This window comes from Mastomys coucha, unplaced genomic scaffold (genome assembly GCF_008632895.1).
Source record: "Mastomys coucha isolate ucsf_1 unplaced genomic scaffold, UCSF_Mcou_1 pScaffold14, whole genome shotgun sequence".
Taxonomy (NCBI): domain Eukaryota; kingdom Metazoa; phylum Chordata; class Mammalia; order Rodentia; family Muridae; genus Mastomys; species Mastomys coucha.
Window position 1 is genome coordinate 83,711,522 of NW_022196896.1, and position 27,846 is coordinate 83,739,367.

At 38.2% G+C, this 27,846-nt stretch overlaps 2 protein-coding genes across 2 annotated transcripts; one reads left to right on the forward strand and one right to left on the reverse strand.

The window, feature by feature from the left end:
* Positions 1-1,753: 1,753 nt before the first annotated feature.
* Positions 1,754-20,240, reverse strand: Tyw5 (tRNA-yW synthesizing protein 5). The gene is made up of 9 exons (XM_031367540.1): positions 20,085-20,240; positions 19,802-19,945; positions 14,956-15,110; positions 10,311-10,380; positions 7,554-7,598; positions 6,673-6,810; positions 4,929-5,016; positions 4,159-4,275; positions 1,754-2,248 (listed from the first exon to the last, which is right to left on the reverse strand). The coding sequence occupies exons 2-9, from the start codon at positions 19,877-19,879 to the stop codon at positions 1,992-1,994; spliced, it is 948 nt and encodes a 315-aa protein (XP_031223400.1). The 5' UTR covers positions 19,880-19,945; positions 20,085-20,240; the 3' UTR covers positions 1,754-1,991.
* On the forward strand, positions 19,845-27,846 carry Maip1 (matrix AAA peptidase interacting protein 1). The gene is made up of 5 exons (XM_031367541.1): positions 19,845-20,649; positions 23,363-23,434; positions 23,811-23,937; positions 25,332-25,479; positions 27,166-27,846. The coding sequence occupies exons 1-5, from the start codon at positions 20,200-20,202 to the stop codon at positions 27,242-27,244; spliced, it is 876 nt and encodes a 291-aa protein (XP_031223401.1). The 5' UTR covers positions 19,845-20,199; the 3' UTR covers positions 27,245-27,846.

The window sequence follows — 27,846 nt, forward strand, 5'->3', positions numbered from 1 at the left end:
ACCTGGCAGAGCTCATTCTGTGTAAGCATTATATAGAGTATACATTGTATAAATGGCAGCATAGTTTTTATGTAATTAAATTGGACAAATTCTATGTCAACTCCTAACTGCCCGACTCCTTGGCTTCATATTTTGTATCATCTTCCCACTATTACTTAATTTGCATCCGTGTCTGTATATAGTAAGCAGTACATTGTTTTGCTGGGAGAAAACTACTTTGTTAAGGCCTGAATCAGCTGAAAGGATGGGGTGTAATGACTAATATGGCCACTACCATTGTAATTCGGTTTCTGTAGCAGAACTGAATGATGTTCTTGCTTAACCAGAACCATCTGTGCAACCCAGGGTGATTAGATCATTCCTAAAATTGATTCAATAAAAAATTTAAAGTCGAATGAATTACATTAATGTATATTTTATTCATTTGGCCTTAAACTAAGATCAAAAAAAAAAAAAATGTGACTGGGAGGATTGTCCTAAAATGTCAAATTCACTGCAGTGCTTCAATCCACTACAAGAGGGGTTAACAAGTTTGAGAAGAAATAGAGTAACTAGCACCACTCATACATGCTTTTCCTTATGTGAATTTTGTAGTGTTGTATCAGTTATATTTTCAAGATTTGGTTCAGATTTTAACTTGTGTATATGACCCTCACTTTTGGTAATGAGGTCTGAACCCAGTTACCCATGCTAGGTAAAGTGCTCTACCATTGTGTTCCCAGCTCTCTATGTGACTCTGAACTGATTCAACGCTAACTAAATACTGAATGAACTAAGGACTTCCAACTTTTTCCTGAGAGAAAAATCATTAAATAAATGCGGTGTTCAGGCTAAGAAGTAAAGATTTAAAATAATCTGCTAATTTAACCTTGTTTATTTCAATAATTTCACTTTTATCTTCCAAAGATACCTAGGAAAAGTCACATTTTTTATATATTTTTCCTTTTTGGTCTATTGTCATTTCCTTTGAATGCCTGAAATTAGTTCAACTCTAAACAGGCCATGAGTAAATGATTTACTACTACCTTCAAGAGTAAATACTTCCTCTGAAATTAAAATGTATTAAATTGATGACCTTAGATTACTTTTGATGGACCCATGTTCAGTAAGGTCAGCTGTTCTTCAATGGCGCTGAGTGAATTAGGTACAGGGAATACACACACATGCACACACACAGCTGTCTTCAAAAATTACATTAGAAGGATTTCTCATCTTTGAAAGAAGTATTTGAAGGGAAAACACCAGGAAAGGCCAGCATCAAATGAGATTTCTTTTGGATAAATTCCAAAACTCATGATCTATCACACTATCAAATCTACTTAGTCCCGATAATTCAAAGCACCCTGTAAGTTTTCTTAAATATCTAAACTTAACCATTCTGTTCTCTTAATACACTTCCTGTACCTCAAGGAAGAGCAGCCCACTCCTATGTGTAATTTTATCGCATGTGGTAACAGACTCATTGATGGACAGGGGGAAGACATTTCAAAGCATTAAGGCTAAGGGAATTCTGGAAAGCGGCTTCATGTAAGACAGTGCCTGTGGAATCCAGCCAGACTCCTCCACTGCATACAAATGAAGACACACAAGGCCCCAGCTGCTACTGGCAATCATCCCATGACCACGAGGGTAGCTAGACCTAGGATAATGCCAATCCTGTGCTTGAGAGACAGTAGGGTGGGGGTTGGGTGGACAAGGCTCTGGTGGTATCACTAAATCATCGGAAAAAAACAAGGCCACTCCACCAGTAGACTTTATGTAGTGTGATTCAATAGATTTTTTTATTAACTCCAAATTTTATCAATTTACATCTTAGAGCTAAAGAATGGTCCCACTAAGCATTTTCAATCTATACCAAGTAGAAATCAGATATGCATCTTCTTTTATACTATAAATCTCAGACTTATCTTCCTATTTTAAAAAGCATCTTTGTTTTATATCTTGTTATAGTTTTCAAATACTTGAGCTGCTTTTTATTTATTTTTAAAATTTTATTCAGAGTTCTTGCAGTAGGCTTTGTCTTGAATACGTAAGACCATTTGACGCGCATAGAAGTCCCTGTATTCCTCTGGTAATTCAGCCAGTGTTTTTAGAGCTCTGTCCAAGATCTGCAGAGCTCTGGATGCTGCTAGAGGCTCTTTGTTGCCATAGGTATCTGTTGTGTCATAGCATTCTGATGGAAGGTGCTTCCAGAAGATATTCACCGCCACGCCAAACTCTTCAGAAACTACATTATGGAACCATAAAGCTGCAGAAAGTTTTTTTTAAAAAGAAAGTTAAAAATAAAACCTACGTTCTTTTTTTTTAAAAAAAACAAATGTCAGTGAAATATCACGAGTTTCATAAAGGCAGTCTGTAGCAAGCTCCCATCGCTCGCATGTTCCCTGCTTTCCAGTCACTCACTCATCTGCCAGCTAGCTCAGTGTCAGGAGCACAGCCCTTGTTCTCAATGCCTGAGGAATTGTCATTTTCCCATCTAGCTTGAAAGACATAATAAAGTTGTATTTGCTTTAAGATCCTCAGATTCAGGGCAGTCTTTTGTGTTACATGTTTACACTTCCTGATTTACACAACTACAGCAGAACATGGGGCATTTTGTACACAGGACATTTTAATTATTTAAAGACTTGGCCTGGTCCTTTGTGACTCAATACAGTACTCGGTCTCAAACACTTCCTGTCCCAGCGGCAGTCTGGTTCCTAACGTGGGCAGCGTGCACTGTTGCTTTACTTCTTACATTTCTAAGGTACATAGATCCATCCCTTTTTTTTTTTTCCGGCTACAGCAAATCCTTTGCTGGTAGTGGTGATAAAGAAGAAACTTGATCACATTATTGAGCTACTTTTTTTCATTTTCACTAGAAAGTTTACTGTTTTCAACTAACATTTTCAAAATGGAAGTGCCAAAAGAATATTAAAGAACACCTCAGTATAACAGATGGAATGCTAATCATGCCAAGAAATGTTTCAGTCTTGTGAAAGGAGGGTTTAAATCGTAGAGACATGCATTCTAAGAGTGCTCATGGAAAAACAATACTTTTATTTATAAAAGTAATCTTACAACAGTTTTGGTTTTAATTATAAAGTCTTTCAGAATCTTCTTTCACTTGTTAATATAACACAAGCTAACATTCTGATAATTAAGTCTAAAGATGGGAATCTTAGTTTTATATTAAAATACATGCAAATATAACCTACAAAATCTAAACACAGAATAAGAGAAAACTACACAGCTTTAATCATGTTCTAAAAATATGAAAACCAAAACTTTAATTTACAAAATGGCAATAGACTTAAGCTAGGAGCGCTGCTGCTGGAAGAAGAGTATAAGTCAGTGCCCACCGTCCTGAGTCAGCTGTAGGAGAGTGCTGCTCTTAGGAGAATACAAAACTTAGCAAGAACATGGCTCCTTATGCTCAAGGAATTTACAATCTAAGAGTATATTACCTGATTTTTACTGTTTATGAATGTTTCAAAAGTTAATTCTACCACTGAATATAAAGGTATCAATAGTTTAGGATTACACATGTATTAATACAGCAAATAGAATTACACACGTGAAACTGGCCAATAAACCCCATTACTTTTGGTCTTTATAATATTCAAGTATTCACTTAAGTAAAAAGTATTAATTACAAAAAATTAGGCATATTATCATAGTTACTAACAACATGGAAATTTTATGGGTATCTAAACTAACATGTATTTATTGAACATAGAAACTATACAGAAAAAAAAATTTCAAATTAATATAATATTAAAGAAAATTCATAATCTTTTAGAAATGGAAAACTTCTTTTACCATTTCTAAAATGTCTACAGTCTTTAGAAATAAAATAATTTTTAAAAAACAACCAGGTACAATCTTTTCTCAGATATGATGATATTCATGTAGTAAAGTAACTCACAATACTATCTTAACAAGTTATGGATTGCTTTATGACAGGAATATATTTTGAGAAAACATCATGTAGTTATGTGAACAACAGATGGAATGACCTACTATATCCTTACACTAATGGTACAGCCTAGTGTTAAAAGGGTATAAACTTGTATAAGTTTACTGTTCTGAAGACTATAAGCAGCTGTGATACAATGTACCTGGATATCTAGACACAAATACAAAAAAAACTACATTAGTGTGGTTTAGAAAGCTTACCAGGAATGAATAGGACATCACCAGCTTCAAGGGAACACTCATACCTCCTTGCTTTAGGAAAGAGTGGATATTTATCCAGGTCTGGGCTGTCGATATTCAGCACTTCTGATTTAGAACCTGAAAGTCCCCAAGTGAGATCATATAGGTTAAACCAAGTCCACATTTTAGAAAGCAATCACAAATATAAACTTGAAACTTAGTTCTTTTCAATTACTGTATTCACACTTTAAGAACTAGCTATTCTTCTGGAACCTAAGATAATTTTCAGTGACCATTCTTTAAATATGGCAACTGATGTCCATCTATGTAATGCTATAAGATAACCTGAAAACTGCACACACACACACACACACACACACACACACACACACACACGTACATGTGTGTGTATACGTTTGGCTTCTTTGTTTTTGAGACAGCTTCTCACATATCCCAGGCTGACCTTGAACTATATGCAGCTGAGCAAGGACTGGCCTTAAACTTCTCTCCTCTTGTTTTGACACAGGATTTCTCTGTGTTGCCAGGGCTGTCCTAGAACTCCCTCTGTAGCCCAGGCAACTTAGAGAGCCACTAGCCTCAGCCTCCTCAGTGCTGGGCTTTAGTGAGAGTGCCACTACACCTGGCCTTGAAAACTCCTTTATACTGCCTGCCAATCACTACACACACAATGGACAATACAGCACATTTAGGAAGAAGTATCCTACAACATGGTCTTCCTACATTACTTTAAAATAACTGAATAAACTCTAGAAACATAAATTAAATCATACCTGATAAATATAAATATTGTGCGTCCCGAGGACTGAACAGTGTAACCCGCTTCTTTCCTGTCACTTGTATTAAAAAATTATCCATTACCTAAAGATCAATAAGGAGATGTGTAAGCAGTATCCAAAATTCAATTCAATGACATTCTAAATAGTTAACTTCAAACCTTATTCTTTTTTCTGGGTGTGGGGGGTGTTGATTACACAGGATCTCACTATGTTGCCCATACTGACCTTCTGATACTCAGGCCTCAGCTTCTAAGCAGCTGAGATCACATATCTGAGTCACTACAGCTACTTAACCCTATTCCTTTGTGAGATTTGACTTATGCAAAACTCACAGTCATAATTCAAAGTATCTTTATTGAATACATTCCTTCCCATGTTAAGAAACATGAGAAGGACCAGCAAATTAGGAAAACAGGAAGTGGAAATACAGTGTAAGTCCAGCTGAGGCTGCCTTTGGTTAATGATTATCTTACTAAGCTGTTGAGGAATGCCTTGGGTCAAACAGAAGGCACTAGCACAGCCCCTCTTTAAACACTGCATATATTTCACCTGCAGCACGGCCATGAAAACTGTGACCATGAGACTGTTTGTAAAGGACTACACAATCAGGCAAATTTCCATAGTATGCTTTTCAAGGAGTCACTGTTAACTTTCCCTGGGTACATAAAGGGTACCCTCTCTTGGTGCTGATTGTGCAAATGTTAAAAGGCAGAGGCACATGACTCAGTTGAAGAATTAAGACATACACTGAGTGAGCGATCATTCATGGATCTTCACTACTGACACAATCTTTTAGCACCAACCCTTCACTAGCAAACTTTAACTCTGTAAATTATAACCTCTGTTCCTCTGACTTCCTTTTAAGAAAAGCATTATGTTCTATTGCCACTCAGTGTCAAAGGAAATACTTAAAACTTAAAGCATAATCTATAAAGCTAAAATGAAGCACATCATTTTCTCACCAATCATTCCAATACAACTGCATCACAGTTTGGCACGTTGGCACACACCTAGATTCCTGCCAGTTGGGAGGCAGAGAAAGAAAGGTCTGAGGTCAAGTCTAGCTAGGAGTTCAAAACAAAGTGTCCCATTTCAAAACACCAAAAAACTCTGGAAATGTACTGGTTACTGCATTAGCTTCTTATTTCTCCTGCTGCCAACACCAAACTATACACACCATTTAAAATTTGCATATTATGTTTACATGTATATTAAATACATAAATAAAACCATAAGAACACAGAATCAAAATCAAAGACTGCACATCCTACTCATATATAAATCAGCACACATCCAATATTCTCACAGGATATATCCTAAGACCTTCAGAAACCTCAAACTCTTCTTGCAAGTCCTTCCCTATAAGCTCCACCTTTCCCCTAAATAATATGACTTGGACAGCCGGTCAATTGTTTCATTTCATCCTATCATACTGCTTTGCCCATCTACATTCCCCCTACTAGCCCCCGGTGACCCCTTTTCACAGACCAAAACCATAACTCCCTTTTATGTGTGGTTTATTGTGTCTGTGATGATGTAAGAACCTCACCACTGAGAACCATGCAAGAAGCTAGGCTTTGCTCTCAGCTGATTCCACATTACTACTGCCCCTCTTAAATTCTGTTACCTCAGACCCTGCACTGACCTACAAACTAGCCTATAAAGCTCAAACCACGAACATCAGACCTGCAAGAGCAACAGACTCCTGTACCTTTACAGTACTTATTTTGTAACGTACATCATAGTGAGTCCAGAGCTGTAATCCAGGTGAACTGATTCGAAAAACACTGGAAAAGAACTGCTCCTCTCTGAAGAACATTGGAAATGTAATATCTCCTCCTAAGGATGGAAACTGCTGTCTGATATCTGCAACATCCTGGATTGACAGATATACAAAAGTATTTAGATTGGTATCTGGAAAGAATTTCATAAGAAACAACACAGGCATACAGATCACTGTAAGGCGCCCACACATCGAGTAGTAAGGACGAAGAGGCAGTCTTCATTCTGTGCTTTAAAGCCCAATGATGGGAAAAGCCCAGTAGCAACACCCAATCTTCCCAAAGAAGGAGTTCTTCCTACTTTCAGTAAGACTCATATTTTTTTATTAGTAATTTGGCTCTGAATACACATAAAGGCTCATCTAATAAATCTTCAGTGCTTTTAGGTAAGTATGTCATTAGCCAAATTATCATCATCTGTAAAATACTTAGCAGTTGGGATTCTTACTGTGTGTAAGTAAATTAGATGACTCTAAGATTCTATAGTTCTGAGCAACTAAATAATTAACTTCTAAAGATTTCTCAAAAAAAAAAAAAAAAAAAAAGCTGGGCAGTGGTGGCGCACATCTTTAATCCCAACAGAGTTAGGCAGATTTCTGAGTTCAAGGCCAGCCTGGTCTACAGAGTGAGTACTAGAACAGCCAGGGCTAAACAGAGAAACCCTGTCTCAAAAAAGTAAAAAAGAAAAAAAGATTTCTCATTCAAGGGCATAGATCATCAAAAGAAACAGAAAACAACAAAATGGGTTATATGTCCAACAATAATATAAAATTCAAAGTGATAATGTGAAAATGGTCACTGATATTTTAAGTGATTGCTTCAAATCCACAATTCTTACCTTCCTTGGATCTTCTCCAAGTGACCGTAAGTAGTACTTCTCATCCTTAAACACCCCAAAGAAAAATACCATCAGCATTCATTAAAAAAATAAAAAGAAATAAGGAGGAGGGAGTAAATCTTAAAACATGATTTAGTTAACTCATATAAAAAGTTCAATTACCTTACCCTTTCTACGGATGCTCCCTCGTGGCCATGTAAAGAAAAGTCTTTATATGCTGTTCAAAACTGGATACACAAAGCAGTAAATAAAGCAATTCTAACAGCAACATAAGCATGCCCTAAGCTCCTGGTTAACATATACTTCAACTCACACAGTTTTAATATTTGCTAAATAAAATGAGTCCAACAATAAACCTGATACAATATAAGATGAGGTAAATAAAAACGACACCGTTTAGCACATTAAAAAACAGAAAACTGCACTGTACTATCCTACAATATCATGTGTCTATCCTCAGTTAACTTGCATCCTCACACCAAGACCTTCTGAAGAGTCAGCTCGTGCATGACTCAGAAATGCAAAATTATGCAAGTAGTTTCCAAAGTTATCATTTCCACATCTGACTACCTGAGTAGCTAAGTAAGAAAACTGATTATAAAATAGTCACTGCAGGGCTAAGTCTGACTATGTTCCCAGCATCTGTGGTCCCATGGATTCGATCACTAGCACCACAAACCACAAACCCACCCGTGCTATGTACATTTCCTCAGAGAACGGAGAACTGAGATCAAGCAGTCCAAGTGCAGGCACAATCCAATACAAGAACTCTGCTTTCTAGAAACCAATACAGACTGCTATGACACACTTTGAGGCATATCTCATTGCACTTTATAAATCTACAATTATAAATTGAACAATTTAGCTCTTTTCATATTTTTAGTGCCACAATGAAATCATTCTTTAAATTAGTTTCAAAGTACATTCTTCGAAATTTGAATTGTCATTTAGCAAAGATGTGATGCTCAGTTCTCCATCAAGAAAGGGCTCTTACATATTTGAAAAGAATGCCTTTAATTTGGGGCTGCCAGCTGTCAATTTCTTCATGTTCACCTTAGCATCTGACCCAAGATTACATGGTTCACACATGGTAGACCCAAGCAATAATCAAAGAAGACCGTAAGAGGTCTAGAAGCTGCCACCTATGTAGGACTCCTCTGATGGTCAGGGTTTCACAGGTATACTAGAAGCTGTGTAGTTTGTCTGACGGCTCCCCAGCACACCCCGAGTCCTCCAGCTTCCTCTTCCTTCCACAGGCATTACTCCCTGGTGTTCAGAGTCCAATCTCAGTGTCAACTTTCCTGGTAATCTGTTTATACACTCCATAATTTTTAAACTTAACCTTTTAATTTGTCTTTGGTTCTTTTATGACACACTTCATGGCTATTTAAATCTCTGTCATTCATTAACTTTTGATGGGAAAACAAATTATTAAAAGCAATGACTAGCCACATGCAAAGAACGGCCACAGTACTGAGGAACAACTAATGAAGGCTGGTTTTAAGAGACATTCTAATCATGGTCAGGCTGGAAGTCCACCCTCTGTGTTTCTTCTTAAGATGGCTGTCTACCTTGCTTTTTGAGATAGTTCACCAATTTGGCTATGCTGGTGGGTCAGTGAGCTCCAGGATCCTCTTGTCTCTCAAGAGGAATTAGTCCCCAGCACTAAAATTACTGTAAGTATATGCCAAGGTGCCCAGTATTTTTATATGTGTTGGGGATCAAACTCACATCCTCATGCTTACTGTGCAAATATTTAACCAACTAAGGTATCACTCCAACTCTAACATAACTTAAAACTGAACTTATATACAAGCATTAATTAATGCCCTAGACAAGATATTTAAATATATAATTACTCAGAACTACACTATAATGTAAAATCCTGCTTTAATCTTGAATAAATATTACATAGATAAAAAGAAACTACTGGTAACTATAAAATGTGAAAATTTTAATATAAGATATGAAAAGAAAGTTTTCTATTAACATCTGAATTTTTTCAGAGGAAGTAGGATTAATGATTAATAGTTAAGTGATTGATGGGTAGTTTCTATGTCAGGCACACTGCTAAGTATACATTATTTTATTCACTTAGTCCTTACAAAAACCTTATAAAATAAGTAGTTTTTAATCTTCATGTAGAGATAAGTGTATTTAAGAAAAGAATAATTTGGTCAAGGTTTGAGAGCTAATAAATAGCAGAGCTACAGTTTGTAGAATAGCCAACCAAAGTTTAAGAATGGCTATTGCATTGGGAGGCAGAGGCAGGCAGATCTTTGAGTTAGAGGCCAGCCTGGTCTACAGAGTTCCAGGATAGTCAGGGAAACCCAGTCTCAAAAAAACAACAAACAAAAACCACAAAGAATGGCTATCAGGGATTACCGCTCTGAGACATCATCACTTTTGATCTTTTGTAGAAAACAAACCTACTGGCCTCTTTACAAAGATGGCTCAATGGATAAAGAGCTTGCTGTGTAAACATGAGACTGGCTCAATACCCAGTGCCAATGTAAAAACAACTATATTTGGCAGTGTGTATTTATAATTCCAGTACAGGGGACAAAAACAAGAAATTCCCCGGAGCCTATTGATTAGCTAACCTTCTAGGTTCCAAAAGGTCTTTCCTCATAAAAAATAAGGGAGGGAAGGACTGAGGACCACATTGATGCCAACTTCTGGCCTCCATACACATATAAAACCCATTTTCTATATGGCTTTGATGATTTCTAAAAAAAAAAAAAAAAAAAAAATTACCTCTGAAATGAAGAATTCTTCATGTGTTTCTTCGGCTGCTCTCTGGACCAACTTGTTAAAAGGTAAAGTTCTGAAATAACATAACAGAATCCTTAGATGTAAAAATAACACACCAACTAGTAATTCAATCACTATGCATGCAGGCTTGGTACAGTTGAGTGTCACATGCTTTGAAAAATGCATTTAGTATAACCCACATGGATGGAATCCTGAATATTCAAAACCTCATTTAGCAGTATATAAATTTGACATGTTACCTGAATTTTTAGATTTAAAGATTTTAAATATAGGTACAGATGGATCTTCAAAGGTCATTGTCCTTCTGTTCAAGTTACTGAGAGAAGTACTTCCACAGTGTCAGGTTACTTTGAAACTACACAAAGTAGAGTTGGAGAGAGGACTCAGGGTTTAAGAGCACTTGTTGCTCTTGCCGACGATGTGTATCCAGTTTCCAGCTCCCACATGCATGGCTCATAACCATTGGTAACTCCCATTTCAGAGGATCCAATACCCTCTTCTGGCCTCCTTGGGCACCAGACACACATGCAGTACACTTACTGCAGTGCACATATACACATGCAAGCAACTCATCCATGTAAAGTCTAAATTTAAAATTAAAATACACAGACTTTGAGGATCTGACTAGTCCCTATCTTCAAATGTAAAGGGCAAACAAATCTTGTAAATGGGACAAGGTACTAACTAGTCTCACATGAGTAATGAGATTTCTAGGGAAGACATTTCCACCCCTCGCTCCTGCTCTACCTGCCATATTACAGCTTCTAGAGAAAATGGTTAGACATCTAAGAAACAATGTTTGTTTCCAGTATACCATACTCTTCAAGTTAGAGGGTTATTTTTGCTCCAGCTGTCCTAGCACTTTCCAGAACTAAAAGCACTTTCTAGATATAGATTATCAGCAGAGGGCTTCCTAGCTATCACCAGACTCTGGCTTCTAACCCTAATACCAATTAATTAATTAATTAATTAATTAATTTTTTAAAAATTGCAAAAACCATTTCCCAATCATGAAGATAATACTATATTAATAGCAAGACAAAGAAGTCCTCAAAAGTTTGTCCTCTAACCCCCCCACTGAAAATCTGTTCATCTCATTACTAAGTATGTATAATGGGAAATATGAGGTGGAAGAGCTATTGTAGTGGCTTGTATATGCTTGGCCCAGGGAGTGGCACTATTAGGAGGTGTGGCCTTGATGGAGGAAGTGTTACTATGGGGGTGGGCTTAGAGACCCTTCTCCTAGCTATGGGAGCCAGTTTCTCCTGGTTGCCTTCCAAACAAGATGGAGAACTCTCCGCTCCTCTAGCACCATATTTGCTTGGATGCTGCCATGCTTCCTGCCTTGATGATAATGAACTGACCATATAAGCCAGCCCCAATTAAATGTTGTCCTTTATAGAGTTGTCTTGGTCATGGTGTCTCTTCATAGTACTGGAAACCCTAAGATAGCTATAAAATATATCATCTATGAGATGATGACTTGGGCTAACTTACTTTTTCCTAGTACTGTTGTTTTCCTAAAATCATACTAGAAAAAGATGAAGGTTTGATGTCAGACAATGCTGTTTACAGGAATGTGGTTTTCCTGTGTACAGGGTGTAAAAATGCCTCTTAAAGAAATCTGTAAGTTGTTGTGGCCCATTTCAGGCCACTGGCTTTGGGGAACACTTACCTAAGCTGGGGCATGTTTCAATGCCATCTCCATAGTCTTGTTAAATTAAAAATAAGTTATCACTGCTTGGCCAAAAGTGAGTTATATCTACAGAATTCACTGATAACATTCTGCTAATATGCTGCTTCTAGCCTCCAGTTCTTCTGAAAACCTAACTGACTTTTCTGTCACATTGTGAAGTATGGGTCCTGTGAGTGTGAATATCAATCTAAACTCAAGCTATTGCTGGAATTGGTATAGAGTGAGCACTCAAGAAAGAAAGGGCTCTGATATTTCCTGAGATCAACTCAGGGCCATCTCTTATTACAAAGCAAACTTAATTAGCACTCTCTTATTCAATACATTCTACTGAGAGCCTCATTATATACACACACTTATCATGCCTGCCAAAGCCTCTTTTAAGATCTGGGGAGGTTAATGTGGCCCATAGCTACCTGTGTAACTGGGGTGACTGCTTATCCCTAGTAAGCACCCCCTTACTAGGGAGAACAAAGGAATGCTTGTAACTTTTCCACAAAAGCTAGGCTCACAAGTGCCCCTGAATCCAGAGAAGTAGAACCTTAGTCTGCCACAACCTTATCCCTCCAGCAGTTAGGAAGTTCCGCAGCCTTGGACTCTCTGTGCCCCATAATGCTCTAAGCAGAAGGTCATCTATTACATTGTCATTTCTTAGGACCAGCACGCAGAACAGTAAGTAAAATTATCAAAGAATGGTTCCCATGGTTTTTATGACAGGCAAATTTGAATATACACCCTGGGTTTTATCATTTTAAACTATATGATCTTAGGCAAATCATTTAATTTTAATTTAAAAAATTATTACATATATTTATTTGTGTGTAAGGAGGAAGATGTGGATGGGTGCATTCACACCATGGAGTGCATGTGTGTGTGCATGTGTGTGTGTGTGTGTATGTACAGAGGAGGTAGGTCACAGGACAACTTGTCGGAGGTGGTTCTTCTACCATGTGTCCAGGACATCAAACTTAGGTCATCAAAGCATGCACTTTATCCTCTCAGCACCAAGGTACTTTTTTTAAACCTTCATTTTTCTCATCTGTAAGCAATACTTGTATTTATCATCTTATATTTTAAATGGGAAATGTTATGGCTAGCCCTGGGGTTGCTTGTATTTTGAGGCTAATTCTGCTCTCCTGGGTAGAGTTGCGAACAAGGAATGAGTCACATACTCAGGTGACTTGTGAACCAATCCCCTAATGAATAAACGAGCCAATCACTAAGTGAGTAGGCAGGACTTCTGGGTTGGACCGAGAAAGAGAGGAAGCAGGAGTTAGGGCCTTTTTTGGATGGGGATAATGTGAGGACAACATGTAGCTACCAGTGTCTCCTGGTTTCAAAGGCAGATCTGTCAGGACTCCCCACCAAAGGATTTAGATTTAATAAGGCTTACAGATTAAGATTTTAGTTGTTGTGCCCAGCAATTGAGTTACTGTTCTTTCTGAACTAAGTTTGTGTTGTATTTTCTTGCAGGAAGCAGCTCTTCTGGGTTCAAGAGAGAAAGGTACTGAGGCAAAGCGTGGGTTTGCCTGATACGCACCACAAAGGCCATGGGGGATTTGAAGCATGGGGCTGATGGGGTAGCAACCCACCAGTGGGAACTTAGAGAGCTGAGTGGAGAGATTTTGGAGCTCTGAGTCAGAGTCTCCATGAGATAAGAACAGGCTGGCCAGCCCAGCCAGGGCAGTGAGTGGTCAGAGGTAGCTGGGAGAGTTGGCTGGTCTTTTTTAATATTTCCCACAATAGGGAAAAAAAATAACACATCTATTTTTTTCCTTGTACAAAAATAATTGTTCATGTTCTTGGTAGCTCTAGTGAAAGGCTTTGAAGAAGCTGGAATAGAAACTATTACATTATGTATGTGTTTGCAAGTTTTGACAAATTTAAGACATAAGAAAACATCAAACCCATTCAGGATGAAGTTTCAATGCCACTTGTTATGGCATTAGACTATGGAAAATAAGTAATATTAGCCACAGGCTGGAGAACACTCATTGCTCCAGTACTTTCTTCCACTTTTTTGATTAAACTAAAAGTGCCAAGTTCTTACCCTTGGAAAAACTTATGGCAATTAAATTCAATCTGTGGCCTGTGAAGTTTCCCAGAGCAATAGTGGTGACTACTCACTCAGAAACTGAGAAGTGCTGTGGCAACTACCACACAGGATTGGAAAGTAGGACGGCCTGGACAGAAACTATTCAGCTCATCTCTAACCTGAAATCCTCTGTGAATAACAGGGTCTTTTCAATAGATTTAATCTACTGGGAACTGCACATGCTCAGAATGTGAACATTGTTGTTTTTTAACCTAACATTTTTAATAAATAGCATGGGAATAAATAGTGCATGAAATGTACAAGGTGACCTTAAGACTTTTAAGTTTAGAAGTTCAGCAGCTGATTTACCCATGATAGACAACACAGTATCAACCAAGCATGAAAGATGTTATTAGCATGCAAGGTCATTTCATCAGGAGAAGATTCAGCATGGGTTTTAAATGCTACTAAACCAAAGAAACTATACACCAAATACATGCAGCCCTATGCTTTTTGAGAGGCAGAAAGAAATAACAGACTTAAAACTTCCTGTGCTGGGTAATGGCAGCAGAAGTGAGTCAGTAAAGACTGAGCGGACACAGCGCACAACTTCAGAAGCAACCTAACTCCAAGAATAGAGATTCTCTGTTCCATGACTCCACAGAACACAGGATGCACCCTATATTTAAAAAATAAACCTGTGGAAAATGTCTCTGTACAATTATGTAAACTCAGAATTCTTGTCTTTTAAGCCACTCATTAAAAAGGAGTAAGCTATTCCATGATTACGTAAACTAGACTAAAGATGAAATGCAGTATGGTCTTTATATAATGATGTAAAAATATTTTAAAGATTTGAAAAGTTATTTGTATCCCAGAGTAACCTCAGAAGAAAATACCTATAGACAAAGTTCTTTCTAATGAAGTCCATCTGTGCAACTGCAGTAACGTGGATTCTCACTTCCTTCGTCCCTCCAGCTTGGCTCAGGTAGTCCACTGTCCATTTGCTTGTACAAGATCCTAAGTCGAGTCCTTCCAGCACAAGAGGCTTTCTCTGTAATGAAGGTGAAAAACAGCAACTGCCTTGGTATCAGTGTGACGTTCATTTCAGCCTAAGATGTCTAGCTTAAAGCATCTAATAGTTTGTGCTATTACTAAACTATGTAGATGACTTACATCAGACACCTAGAGCAAACTTAAGAACTGGAAAATAAAATAAATTCAAATACTAAAGTATTTTCATGTTATTTATGGCAAAAATATAATTAAAGTTGACCTTATTTTTGTAATTTTTAATTTTAATAACATTCTAACTTTCTAAGAAATACAAGAACATAAGTATTTGCATGTTGCATATCTACTTGACTCACTGGTGTCGTCACTTTTTCACAAACTCAGTATATATAGACATGTTATTAAACCTAAGTTTTCTGGACCATTTCAAAGTTAAATATCATGTCCTCTCATCTCTAAGACTCAAGTATATAGTCTGAAAACAAAGCTATTCTCTTACAGAGAAATTATCAAAGTTATATTTCACACTGACATTATTATGTAACATACCATGTGCATCAGAATTTCACTAATTATCCCAATAATTTCCTTTAGAGTTCTCTTCCTGACCTAGAATCAGGCTGAGACACCACATCAGATTCAGTGAGCACAATTCTTTCCATCTGGAATGGCTCATCAGTTTTCTTTGTCTTCTATGACCTTAATATACTTGAGCACACAGGCCAATTCTTTTGTTGAATGGCCTTGTATTTGGGTTTATCTAGTTTCTCCATGATTAGATTTGAGTAAGGAATGCTCCACAAAAGGAATGGTGCAGAACTCCCAGGGCACATCAGGCGGCACATAATGCTCTTCCCTAACATCTATTCAATCCCTTTGCCTCCAGCTTTACTGGTGTAATTTTAATGCTCAAATTATTGCAGATTTGAGCAGAAGGCTGGTTTCTTTGTGACTTTTAAAATTATTTCCTTACTTTATAGCAAAATAAGATGATCCCGTTTTTTTTTTTTTATTATTTATAAATCTTTTTTTATTTTCCCTGTCCAGCCCTGTAATCCATCATTTAAGAAAACTCTGGTTTCTTTTCACTGGGAACTTTCCTTCTGACATTTTAATGTATGTGTATAATGTATTTTTATTATATTCATCTCCTCTACAGGAGCTATTTTAGTGCTATATCGTAACTTCTGCTTTCTCAATACTAAAAGCAAAAGACATGTAAGGGCATATGCAAGATCTAGATATGCAATTACATACTTATTTCTCTCTCTTTCCCTCTATATAAATATATATACACACACATACATACATACACACACACATATATATATATACTATGCATTATGAATAATACATATGCCAAGGTTAAATCTAGCCTTTATTGTTTGTATCTTTGCAAATGTTTTGTTCAACAGTAAAAATAACTTATTCCCTACTATCAATATTTAATCAATTGCGATATTCTAGAATTTGCAGAAAACACTCTCAGAACTGCTACCTCACCTGGCTATACAATCCAAGTCTTCTCACTAGAATTGTTTTCAGTCCTTATCACCTTTAGACTGAAGACATATAACTAAAGTATTGTTTTAAAAGTACTTTAGGTTACTTTTCTACCCTCCACAACTCCAGATAGGCTTGCTTGTTGTTTATTCTTTTTATTTTAGGGTTGTTTTATATCATTTCTCACTTCTGTTGAACTCTGTTTGCTTTGTTTGAGACAGTCTTACTATGTAGGCCTGGCTAGCCTAGAACTCACTATGTAGACCATGTTCGCCACAAAAATCACAGAAATCCAATTGCCTCTTCCCAACCCCCTCTTTGTTTTTCTTGTATTGCTTTAAATCGAAAACTATCAATCTTAGAATGTTCTATCTTAGCACATTCTTCCAGTTCATATTCACTCATCCTCTAGAGACTGCCAATTAATTTCTTAAGTACTATTCCTATATTTCTTTTATTCAAAGTGCCCCAAACACACATTTGCTTTTTTCTTCTTAAAAAAAACAAAACAAAAAAAAAAAAACACCCAATGCTTTTCTATTACAAGTTTAAAACATATACTTTGAAATTCATTGCTATCAGTTCCCACATGTCACTTTTTTATAGCTTATATATAAAAAAGAGCAATAATTTATTTAAATTACACTTCCATGTATAGTTTCCTTCTAATAACTACTAGTATAATAGAGTCCTGTAGATACTGTCATATATTTAAAGAAGTCTTTGCAAAGTAAATTCTTAAATATGAAATTGCTGGGCTGAAGAGATGGCTCAGTGGTTAAGAGCACTGACTGCTTTTCCAGAGGTCCTGAGTTCAATTCCCATCAACCAGATGGTGGCACAACCATCTGTAATGGGGTTGGATATCCTCTTCTGATATATCTGAAGACAGCTACAGTGTACTCATATACATAAAAATTAATAAATAAATCTTTAAAAAAAGAACCAAATAAATATGAAATTGCTATAAACCCTGTGACACACACCGGTCGGTGTAGGAGAGAGGTTTATTGACAAAGAGTGGAACAGGAGAGGGTGGGGATGAGAGTGAGTGACAGGAGTGAAAATGGGCAGAATTCATTATTTTCATGTATGGAACTGTCACTGAATTAAAAATCGCTGGGTTATAAAGTAAACATGTAGTTTGTAAGCTGTACCAAGAGTTAGATCACTTGGAATAAACCAGCTGGCTGCTATTTCAATATACCCTCACCAAGGGTGAATTAACAAAGCTTCTTAACTTTGGGCAACACCTGTGGTCAAGACTTAGCATCTCAGCACGGGAGTGAAGGATATGACTATGGATGAGACACTGTTGTGTTTTTCTATTGGTTTGCTCTTTTTTATTTCCAGCAGACTTACTGCAACTGAAGTGAGGCAGAAAGACAGGGAAAATTAAGGACACGGGATGGAAAGGTCCACATCCTGCAGTCTAAAGTCTCTAACCAGCTGAGAAGTTAAGAATTCAGCACAACTAGTCAGGATGAAATGGCACATACCTTTAATCCCAGCACTAGGGAGGCAGAGACAGGTGGATCTCTGAGTTAGACCAGCCTGGTCTACAGATCGAGTACCAGGATAAGTAGGGCTACACAGAGATACCCTGTCTCAAAAAAAAAGATAATAATAATAATTCCAGCACAATTTAAAAAATCTTGCTGGGAGGTTGCCTAAATGGAGATAAAATTTCTTTTTATAAATAAGAATATTATAATAGCAACAAACCATGTCTAAGGCCAAAATATATATGACCAGGTATGGCTTATCCCCTTTCCTGTAAGCCAGTTATTTTCTAGGAATCTCATGAGAAAGACTAAACTCCACCAGGAGTAAATGATTCGTTTTTTTATATTTTGGGGGTTTTTATATTTTTGTTTCCTGTTTGTTTGCTTTTGAGACAAGATTTCTCCATGAAGTCCTGGCTGTCCTGGGACTTGCTCTGTAGACCAGCTTGGCCTGGAACTCAGAGATCTGCCTGCCTCTGCCTCCTGAATGTTGGGATTAAAAGCATGTGTCACCACCACCTTGCAAAAAAAGAGACAGGTCTTAACCTCCTTGTGCAACGTTAGTGAACCATGGTTTTACCTGATCAAACTATAATATTAGCCCAAAGCATCTCTCTATTGAAGCATGAACTGAAACCTCTTAGTAAACTTAAACTCTGCCTTATATTGATAGATTAGAAATTCTAGGGTCAGCTGAGCAGTGGTGGCACATGCCTTTAATCCCAGCACTTAGGAGGCAGAGGCAGACGGATTTCTGAGTTCGAGGCCAGCCTGGTTTACAGAGTGAGTTCCAGGATAGTCAGGTTATATAGAGAAATCCTGTCTCGAAAAAAGAAAGAAAGAAAGAAAGAAAGAAAGAAAGAAAGAAAGAAAGAAAGAAAGAAAGAAAGAAAGAAAGGAAGGAAGGAAGGAAGGAAGGAAGGAAGAAAGAAAGAAATTCTAGGGTCGTCAGTAACCCTGTCTTCTCAAAGGAACACTTGAGGCTGCTCCAGCGGAACAGTGTAGCTGTATCTATAGATCCCATCCTATCACCACTAGCATACTTGTTGTCTTCCCTTAGAATATTCGCCAGAATCCTTACTGTGAAGCTTGGACTTTCATGTAAAGTTCCGAGAACAAACTTGTTTTCTTTTCTTAAATCTAACTACTTTCTGCTACTTTTTTTTTTCTTAAAAAAATCTAAAGGGCTTGTTAAACCTTCAATTACGATCTAGATTTAAATCAAAGAATGGCCTGTACCAGAGGAAACGTACGAGAAGGTTCCCATCGGTTTCCCTGTTGCAATCAAGCCTTCATTAGACTGAAATGCCGAGCTTCAAAAATCTAGTATACAGTCAGGGGCTGTTAGGATCAAGAGAAGGGCGAGGGATCCTGAACTAGACTTTAGGAAAACTCCATAGAAAAGGAGGAGCACGTGAGATCAGAAAAGCCACATGCGTCTCAATTCAATAAGACTCCCGCCAGGACCGACCTCTCAGTGAGCGAGCTTTGGTAAAATGCTTCATGCCACCGAGCTTTCTCCGGTCATCCTGCTCCCCAGAAATGTGGGGCCGTTTTCTCCAGGGCTTTTAATTCCCGAGCAGGTCTACAAGTCCCTTCCGCTCTCTCCCCTGACAGCAAAGCGCCGTCTCTTTCCCCGAAAATCTCTGGGTTGCAGGAGAGCAAATGGGCCCCAGAAGGTTCCGGGGTGTCTGCCCTGTCTTCCCGCGACGGGCCTCCTCACCTGTGGGTAAAGATGCTCCATGAACTCCTCCCGCGAGACGCCCTGTAGGCGGGGTACCGGAAGACGCTGTTCAGCCATGGTGGCTCAGGCTACTTTTCACAGGTCTGGGAATTTGGACGAGTTCGTCCCCGCGTGACTTTCCCCCTGTAAACACAACCCCAGAAGAAAAGGTCCGCGAAGGTGATTCACCCCCAGAGGGCGGCTGGTTCGAAGCGCGCGGCGGGGAGCCCGAGGGCTTCGGCCTGGGCTGAGTTGCTTAGACAGCCGAGATGGGAGGACTCACCAGAGGTGGCAGCAGCTAGGCGGCCTTGGCTCCACTTCTCCAACCCTGGCGAGCTGGTTTCCCTCCGGCCTGCTTTCGCTACTGCACAGGCATGCAGAGGTGAAAGGTCACAAACATGGCGCTGGCCGCCCGTCTCCTACCTCTGCCCCTGTTTTCTCGGCCGCTGCCCGGCCGGGCTACCCGACTCCAGACTCTCGGTACCAGCGAGGTGAGGCTGACGCTGACTGAAGTTTGCTGCCTGTGCCGCCGTCGCCTGGGTTCAAGCGTGGCTCCGATCCCTCGCTGCACTTGGGCCCGGGCAAGTCCTGCGTTGCGTTCCTGGGGCCCCGGAAGGCCCCTTCTCGGCCGGGCAGAATATTCTCCAGCCCTCGCTTCTTTACCCGCTTGTCTCAGCCGCAGCTACAGCACCGAGGAGCAGCCCCAGCAACGCCAGAGAACCAGAATGATCATTCTGGGATTTTCCAATCCCATCAACTGGGTCCGGACTCGAATTTACGCCTTCCTTATTTGGGCCTATTTCGACAAAGAGTTCAGTATCGCTGAGTTCTCTGAAGGGGCGAAGCAGGTTTGTTTGCTTCCCTAACTGACCTCTCCGCCTCGTGCATTCAGCGCTTACGTGTTCGAGTGTATAGCCTTGACGTTTCTTCATTGCAACCCATGTTATCCAACGATGGTAGTGACCTAGACACTGAATCTTTCAGCTACTTCTTGACTTTAATAAGCTTCTAAGTGTGTTTGCATGGTCGTCAAGGAGGAGGGGTTCATTTAAGAAACTAGGGTGAAGGCCTAAGTTCAAGGCCTGTTTGTTCCTGCTACTTTAAAACCTTAATCCTTTTTCTGGGTATGATTTTTCCAGAATTAGAAAATTAGAGAAGACAGAGCCCGGTACACATAGTAGGCGGTTAATAAGTATTTGTTAAATAAATTGCATGGATGAAGTTATGGTGAGGAATAAGATAACATTGCCAGAGTAATAAGATATCCTTTCAGGATCAAAGGCAGAACTTCCTACCAGCTGTTTGACAGAGCTGTATTGCCTTCCTCATTCTCTACCTATATATTCCGTCAAGGATACGAGTTTGCTGAGGCTGCTGGTCTGCTAAGTGTCCAGGTCTAGCACACTGGTGATTCCTAGCTCTGACTTTGCCCATCGTGACCTTTCTGAAGGGCAAGTGATAATTGCCTTACAATGGTCACTTTGAATCCCAAGATCATTTACAGAGTTTGTGTGTACATGCATTTCTTTCTAGGATGGAAGGCTATTTTAATTTCCTTTCAGTTTTCTTAGGTTGTCAGTCCCTAGCATTTCAAAACTGTTGATTAACACAAAGGTAAAAGTCATAGTTTATTTCCCCAGCTCAAACGGGAATAAACCCATCAGCATAATAATTTAACAATATTGACTATATGCTAGTATTTATAATTTTACTCCTGACTTATTCAGATTTTCCCCAATTCCTAGCCATTTATACCCAACCCGTGTAGTTGTAAATGAGTTTTCAACTCATGTAATCTGGGCCAGTATTAACTCCTGTTTCCTTGCATCAACTCTTGGCTAATGTATATGTTTGCACAAAAATAAAAGTGAACAAGTTTTGAGTGATAATGCCTACCTCAGGATCATCATGAAAGGGTGAATTTGCTAGTCTGTTCTCTGTGTCAGTTGTGCACAGAGAGGTAAATTGGTGTGATCCTACTACTTACTCTGCAGTGCCCACACATGGGTCTGCTTCACCACTCATATATAACTACACTAGTTCAGGAATGGAAATCATCATATACCGTCAAATTGAAAAGGCCTCTTGTCCAGTCCTTGTTTAGACATGGTGAACCCAAGTGTGCTGGAGAGATGTTTCACTGACTAAAGAACATCTTTCAGAGATCCTAAGTTTGATTTCTAACACCCACAAGGTACCTCATAACTAACTCTAGTTTGAGCGGTTCTTACCAGGGTAGCCTCATTATGATTCATTATTACATTTTAGAGCAATTTGCTCAGTTATGCTCTCGACCACACAAACTAGAGATGAGGATTCTGTATATTGGTTATGGTTTCTATTGCCTGGATTATCACTTGTGCTGCACGTAAGAACTTACCAAACATACAAGATCCCTGACCCTGAGTGTCTCTGGGGTGCTCAGGGAGACCTTGAATTTGGATATGTGCATGTTCTCAAAAGTCACCTGCATTGAATTGTAGTAGTTTGCTAGGGCTATTACAGAGGGGGTCTCAGACTAAACAGCTTAAACAGAAGTATTCCAGTATCTAGAGATGAGAAGCTTTGCTTCCTCCTCAGGTCACTACATTTGTTTATGTCTGGCATCTCTATGCATTTCCTTCTGTTGTAAAGGTACCAATGATAGATGCACTAACCACCTTGGTTTTTTGGTTTTTTTTTAATCACTTCTTTAAAGGTATTATCTCCAAATATCATATTCCAGGGTCTTAATGTTCAGGGCTTCACCATGAGCATGGCAGAAAGACAGTTCGACTAGTAATAATTAGCAGAGTTCTGTCGCACGTGCCCTTTTTTCTCCAGCTAGTATTTAGGTTTCAGCTACTTCCTTTAGGGAGCCTCTGTGGTCCTCCAAGATTAGATGGTTCTCTCTTGTATCTTATATTCCTGAACTTGTTTACTACTTGGCTTCTCTCAGCTGCCTTAAAGCTCCCGAAGTACAAGTGGGATCTGAATGTACCACCTTTTTCTCATTGCTGAGTGTGGAGAATGGTGATTTCTCTTCCCTCTCCTTAAAATAAGATCTTATACCTCAGGTTGAGATTCACTGTCTTAGATTATAAACTATTTCTCTTTTCTCTCACTTTTCTAAACCTAATATATATCTTAGATTCTGTCTATAATCCAGATCTCCAGACTACAAGTACAATCTAGACTCTAGAGTGTTTTACTTTCTAATTGCTGTCTATAAATGATTAAGAGGTATATCATAGTTGTTTATATCATCATTTTAAAATAAAGTAGAAGGTAACTTTTTATTGAGGTATCTAATATATATGCCACATACTGTCATTTCCCAAGATCTAGAAATGGATTCATAATTTGTAGTCAGCTCATTTGCAACTGTATATGCAAGCAAGCCATCTGAGAGAAGTCAATCAACTTAAAAGCAGTCATGTCCAACATTATTGTAATAGGTTTTGCTATCACATTTACCATAAAGAAGTTTTTGCTACACTAACCATTTAACTATGAATGTTGTGTGCTATTTTATGTGATGTTTTGAAATAACTGTCATCTTTACTTTCCTGTTTTTTCAAGGCTTTTGCTTATGTATCCAAGTTGCTGTCACAGTGTAAATTTGATCTATTGGAAGAACTTGTAGCCAAAGAGGTAAAGTGTTCTTTTAATTTAAAAAGTCTATAATTCTTGCAATAGAACGATACATGTATGGTTTCACTTCTGCTTTCAAGCAGAACATGTGCCGGCAGAGAGTGTCTGTTCTTATTAGTACTTTGGGTCATAAAAGTTGGAATGACTCCTGCCACTTAATGGCATAGATAGAGGCAAATGTTGTGCGTTCCAGTTGTTCTTACATATAACATTCTATTAGGGGTTACCTAGTTGAATAACTAGATGCCTTTCTGTTTTATTTCTGAGGTTGAGTAGATAAAGTATTTTTAAAATAAGTCTTGAAAATTTTCATAATAAACATTTTTTAAAATACTTTAAAAACTGAATGAATAAACTGCTTCTTTTCCCAACTCAGGTGCTGCAGGTATTAAAAGGAAAGGTTACTTCATTGTCTGATAACCATAAGAGTGCACTGGCTGCAGACATAGATGATATTGTCTACACATCTACAGGCGATATCTCCATTTACTATGATGAGAAAGGTAACAGTGGCTGAGGCAACTGTACATGACCAAGAATTGTTCAAATGAACCAAAGCTGGGAGTACCACAGGACAGAGGACTTTGTGAGCAAATGCCTATAGCCTTTCAAAGCCTGTATCACTTGACTAGTTTATAAAACCAACCCAGTATACACAATAAAAAATATGAATTTGAAAAAGAAGAAAAATTACCATATTGTATTAGCTGATTAAAGACCAAATTGAAAGGGTTGATGCCTGGTAGTAGATTCTAGCTCTATACAGCTGGAAAATCCAGGGTCAGGTGTGGTAGCTCAGTCCTTTAATCCCAGAAGAGGCAGGAGGATTCTGAGTTCAAGACCATCTAGGATTACATAGAGAGACCCTATCTCGAAAAAAGAAGAGAAAATACTTACTTCCATATGTTGATGAAAATGTGTATAGGACAGGCTCCTCCCATGTCTTAAATAAAAATATTAATGTTTCAGATTTCCTAAAGTGTAGGAAATGTGAGCTTTTTACATTTCTAGCTGTGTGTTATTTGGAAGGAATAAAGTATAAAAGAAAGCCAAAACAAAGGTGTCAGATAAAGACACATAAGAATAAAGATTCCAAAACTCCAGGTGGAATTAGGTAGTAATGGTAAAGTTGGAAGGAACTTTGGTAGTTATATGGTCCTTTCCCTTTCTAGTGCACGAATTTTCCAATAGCACACCTGAAAGTTCACTGATTCATCATACCATCTACAGATTTTTATGTATACATTACTAGGTAGGCACACAGGAGAAGTCACCTCTGCTTAGATCCTTAAGGCAGTGACAGTAGAGGACTTGTAATAGATAATTTCACATGCAAATTAATTTGAAATATTTGGAATGGTTTCTTAGGTGACAATTTCTTCTTCACTAGCATTTCAAATTCCATCATAGCAGCATGGTTATTAACTGAGTTACACATACATTATGAGACAAATTCTGTCATAGCACCAAGGTTGTTAATTGAGTTACACATACATTATGAGACTTAAGGCGCAGCAGAGAAGTTAGGGTAGAAGAACAAAGACCTTCCTTTGAGACAGTTAAAGCAGGGGCAGAAATGTAGATGTGGCTTTTTTCACCAGGTATTTGCCTTATGGTTGTTTTCATTTGTGTAAGCTGAGAATAATCATATGGTACACTCAGTAAAGACTATGTTCAACACAATTGGTAAACAACAAATTGTTTATTGAGTTGCAAAGCAGGCAGAAGCCTTAGAGAGTCTTTAATAAAGAAAACAGCATTACTTCATATATTTTAAGTTACAAGGGAGTGTGCAGAAAGACTGGTCTGCAGCTGTTTACTGCCTGATTTCATTTTGGACGTGTGGCTGATAGGTTGTTCTGATTTTGTGTGTGTGTCTGTGTGTTTTCTCTCTAAGGAAGGAAGTTCGTTAACATCCTGATGTGCTTTTGGTATCTGACTAGTGCCGACATCCCCAGTGAGTCTCTAAGTGGAGCTCATGTGTTCCAGGTAAAGCTGGGAGATCAGAGTGTGGAGACTAAACAGCTGCTCAGCGCAAGCTATGAGTAAGTCTGGCTGCATTTCCTCTCCTCTGTCCTGTGAATAGAAGGTGGTGTCAGAGAGGGTAAACTAGAGAGAGCTTTAGGAAGAACAGAAGTGAAATTTGACAACCTGTTTATGAAGAAAAAAGTCATAAAGATACACTGAATAAGAAATAGGATTGTTAAAATTTAAAAATGGTAGTACTTCTGCTGGGTCTCAGGAAGGAGAAACCTGCAGATCTCTGTAATCCCAAAGCCAGTTTGGTCTACACAGTGTATTCCAGGGTAGCCAGGCTACAATACTAGCAATACTCTCTTTCAAAGGGGGAAAGAAACAAAACCCACAGCCAGGAGCTTCAAACAGCTATTGCTTTTGCCTGTGGTTCACTGCTTTCTGAGTTATGGAAGTTCAGCTCCATAGCTTCCTCTGCCTCACCTGGCATCAGCAAGGGTCTCAGAGACAGGAGGATTCATTCCTACAGTGGCTTCATCTGTCCTATGTGGCATGTCTTTCTCTAGGACTTTTGCAGCTTGGTTCACAGACTTAGTTTAACTTGTAACACCATTTTCCTGGTACTGGATGCCAAGAACTTGGAAAGTGATGGGCGCATAAAGAGAACTAAAGCAATGTTATTATGCTACAATGTCAGAATACTCACAGGATTTGTACAATTTAAAGGGCATGCAGGTGCACCTTATTCTCTATTTTAAAGAACAATAAATAGCAAGGTCACATTGCAGAAATGTGTATGGGATGAAGCGTAAAGTGCCTCCATCTTTGAGATTTCCAAGTGCCATAGTTGTTATAAGTCTTACTCATTCACAAGCCATTTATCTATAACCTTTCATATGCTAACCACTCTAGTCAGATGGAGAATTGAAGAGATTAAAAAAGATTTTTTTTTTGAAAGTTTTTGGAAAGGTGAGCAGCTAAATAAAAAGTCAGTGGCGACATTCTTTAAGAGAAACTACTGTTATTTTGCTAACCACATACAAATTTACTTTAACTAACAAAGTAAATGCTGAATTGTTTTCACTTGTCTAAAGGTTTCTTGTTTGTGTGCTGAGGTTTTTTGTTAGTTTGTTTTGAGACAGGGTTTCCCTATATTCCTGACTAGTCCGGACTTTACTATGTAAACCAGGCTAGCCTGGTCTACAGAGTGAGTTCCAGGACAGCCAGAGCTACACAGAGAAACCCTGTCTCAAAAAAAAAGAAAAAAGAAAAAGAAAAAAGAAAAAAAAACAAATAAAAATAAAATTTTTTAAAAAAACCTGTACTCTAAAGATTGATTTAATATATATGAACTGAGCCATATTTCATTATTTTTCACTAAGTTGGTAACAGAGTTGTTAAGCCGAGTTTCCAGTGTGCTGGTTTATATATTTAAAGTGCTGTTTACATTACCCGAGTCCAATTACTTCTGCTCATATTAGGCATGTGCTTTAGTAAATATTTAACAACAAGATCCACATTTCTTTCAGGGGCTATTAGGTGTTGAATATAGATCAGACCATTAAAAATGCTGGAGTGTACTTTAGTATTTGTGATACTGTTCTGATTAAATTAAAGAGTAAACATTTTAATTTTGACTAACCATTAGCCATTGAATTAGCTTCTTGTTAATACTGCTTTTAACTTATGCTTGTGGGTTGTAGTTGTCTGAGAATATTTGAGTTGATGGAAGATCATGGTATTTGTGTTTTTCCTAGATTTCAGAGGGAATTTACACAAGGAGTAAAGCCTGACTGGACTATTGCACGGATCGAACACTCAAAGTTGCTAGAATAATCTTTCTTGGAAAAAAAATCAGGGCGTGAACTCTTAATAATTGCTGTGAACAACTAAGAAAGACAAGTTTCTGGATGATTTGATTTTAACTTAATTAAGTCTGTGGATTACTTTTGTATTATTTGGAAATACTCAGTATATTGACCTAATACAATAAAACATTTTCCACAGATTGCTGGTGTTCTTTAAAGGAGGTCAAAGTAAAACACAAAACTACAGCAGCACATTGGTGTCCTGCTGAGTGTCATTCAAATGTTTTATATGTACATGTGTCACCGACTAGTTTTATACACATGAATTATTGAAACTACTATATATCGCTAAATTAATGGGCCACGTTTCTGCAAGATTTCCTTTACAAGCCACTGAGCTTAGTATGTTTGATCACTATCCAGATAAGGACTGGATAGGACCGTAGCAGCTTGACCTCTGTAGGACACCCATGTTTGTTTACTGTTCACAACAGTGGAGAAATGGAGCCAGCCTACATGTCTATCAGCACTCACTGGAATACATGAACAAAATGTGGCACATATACACAGTGGGAATGCATTCAGCTGTAAGCAAGAGTGAAATCATAGAATAAAATGAGTGAACTGGAA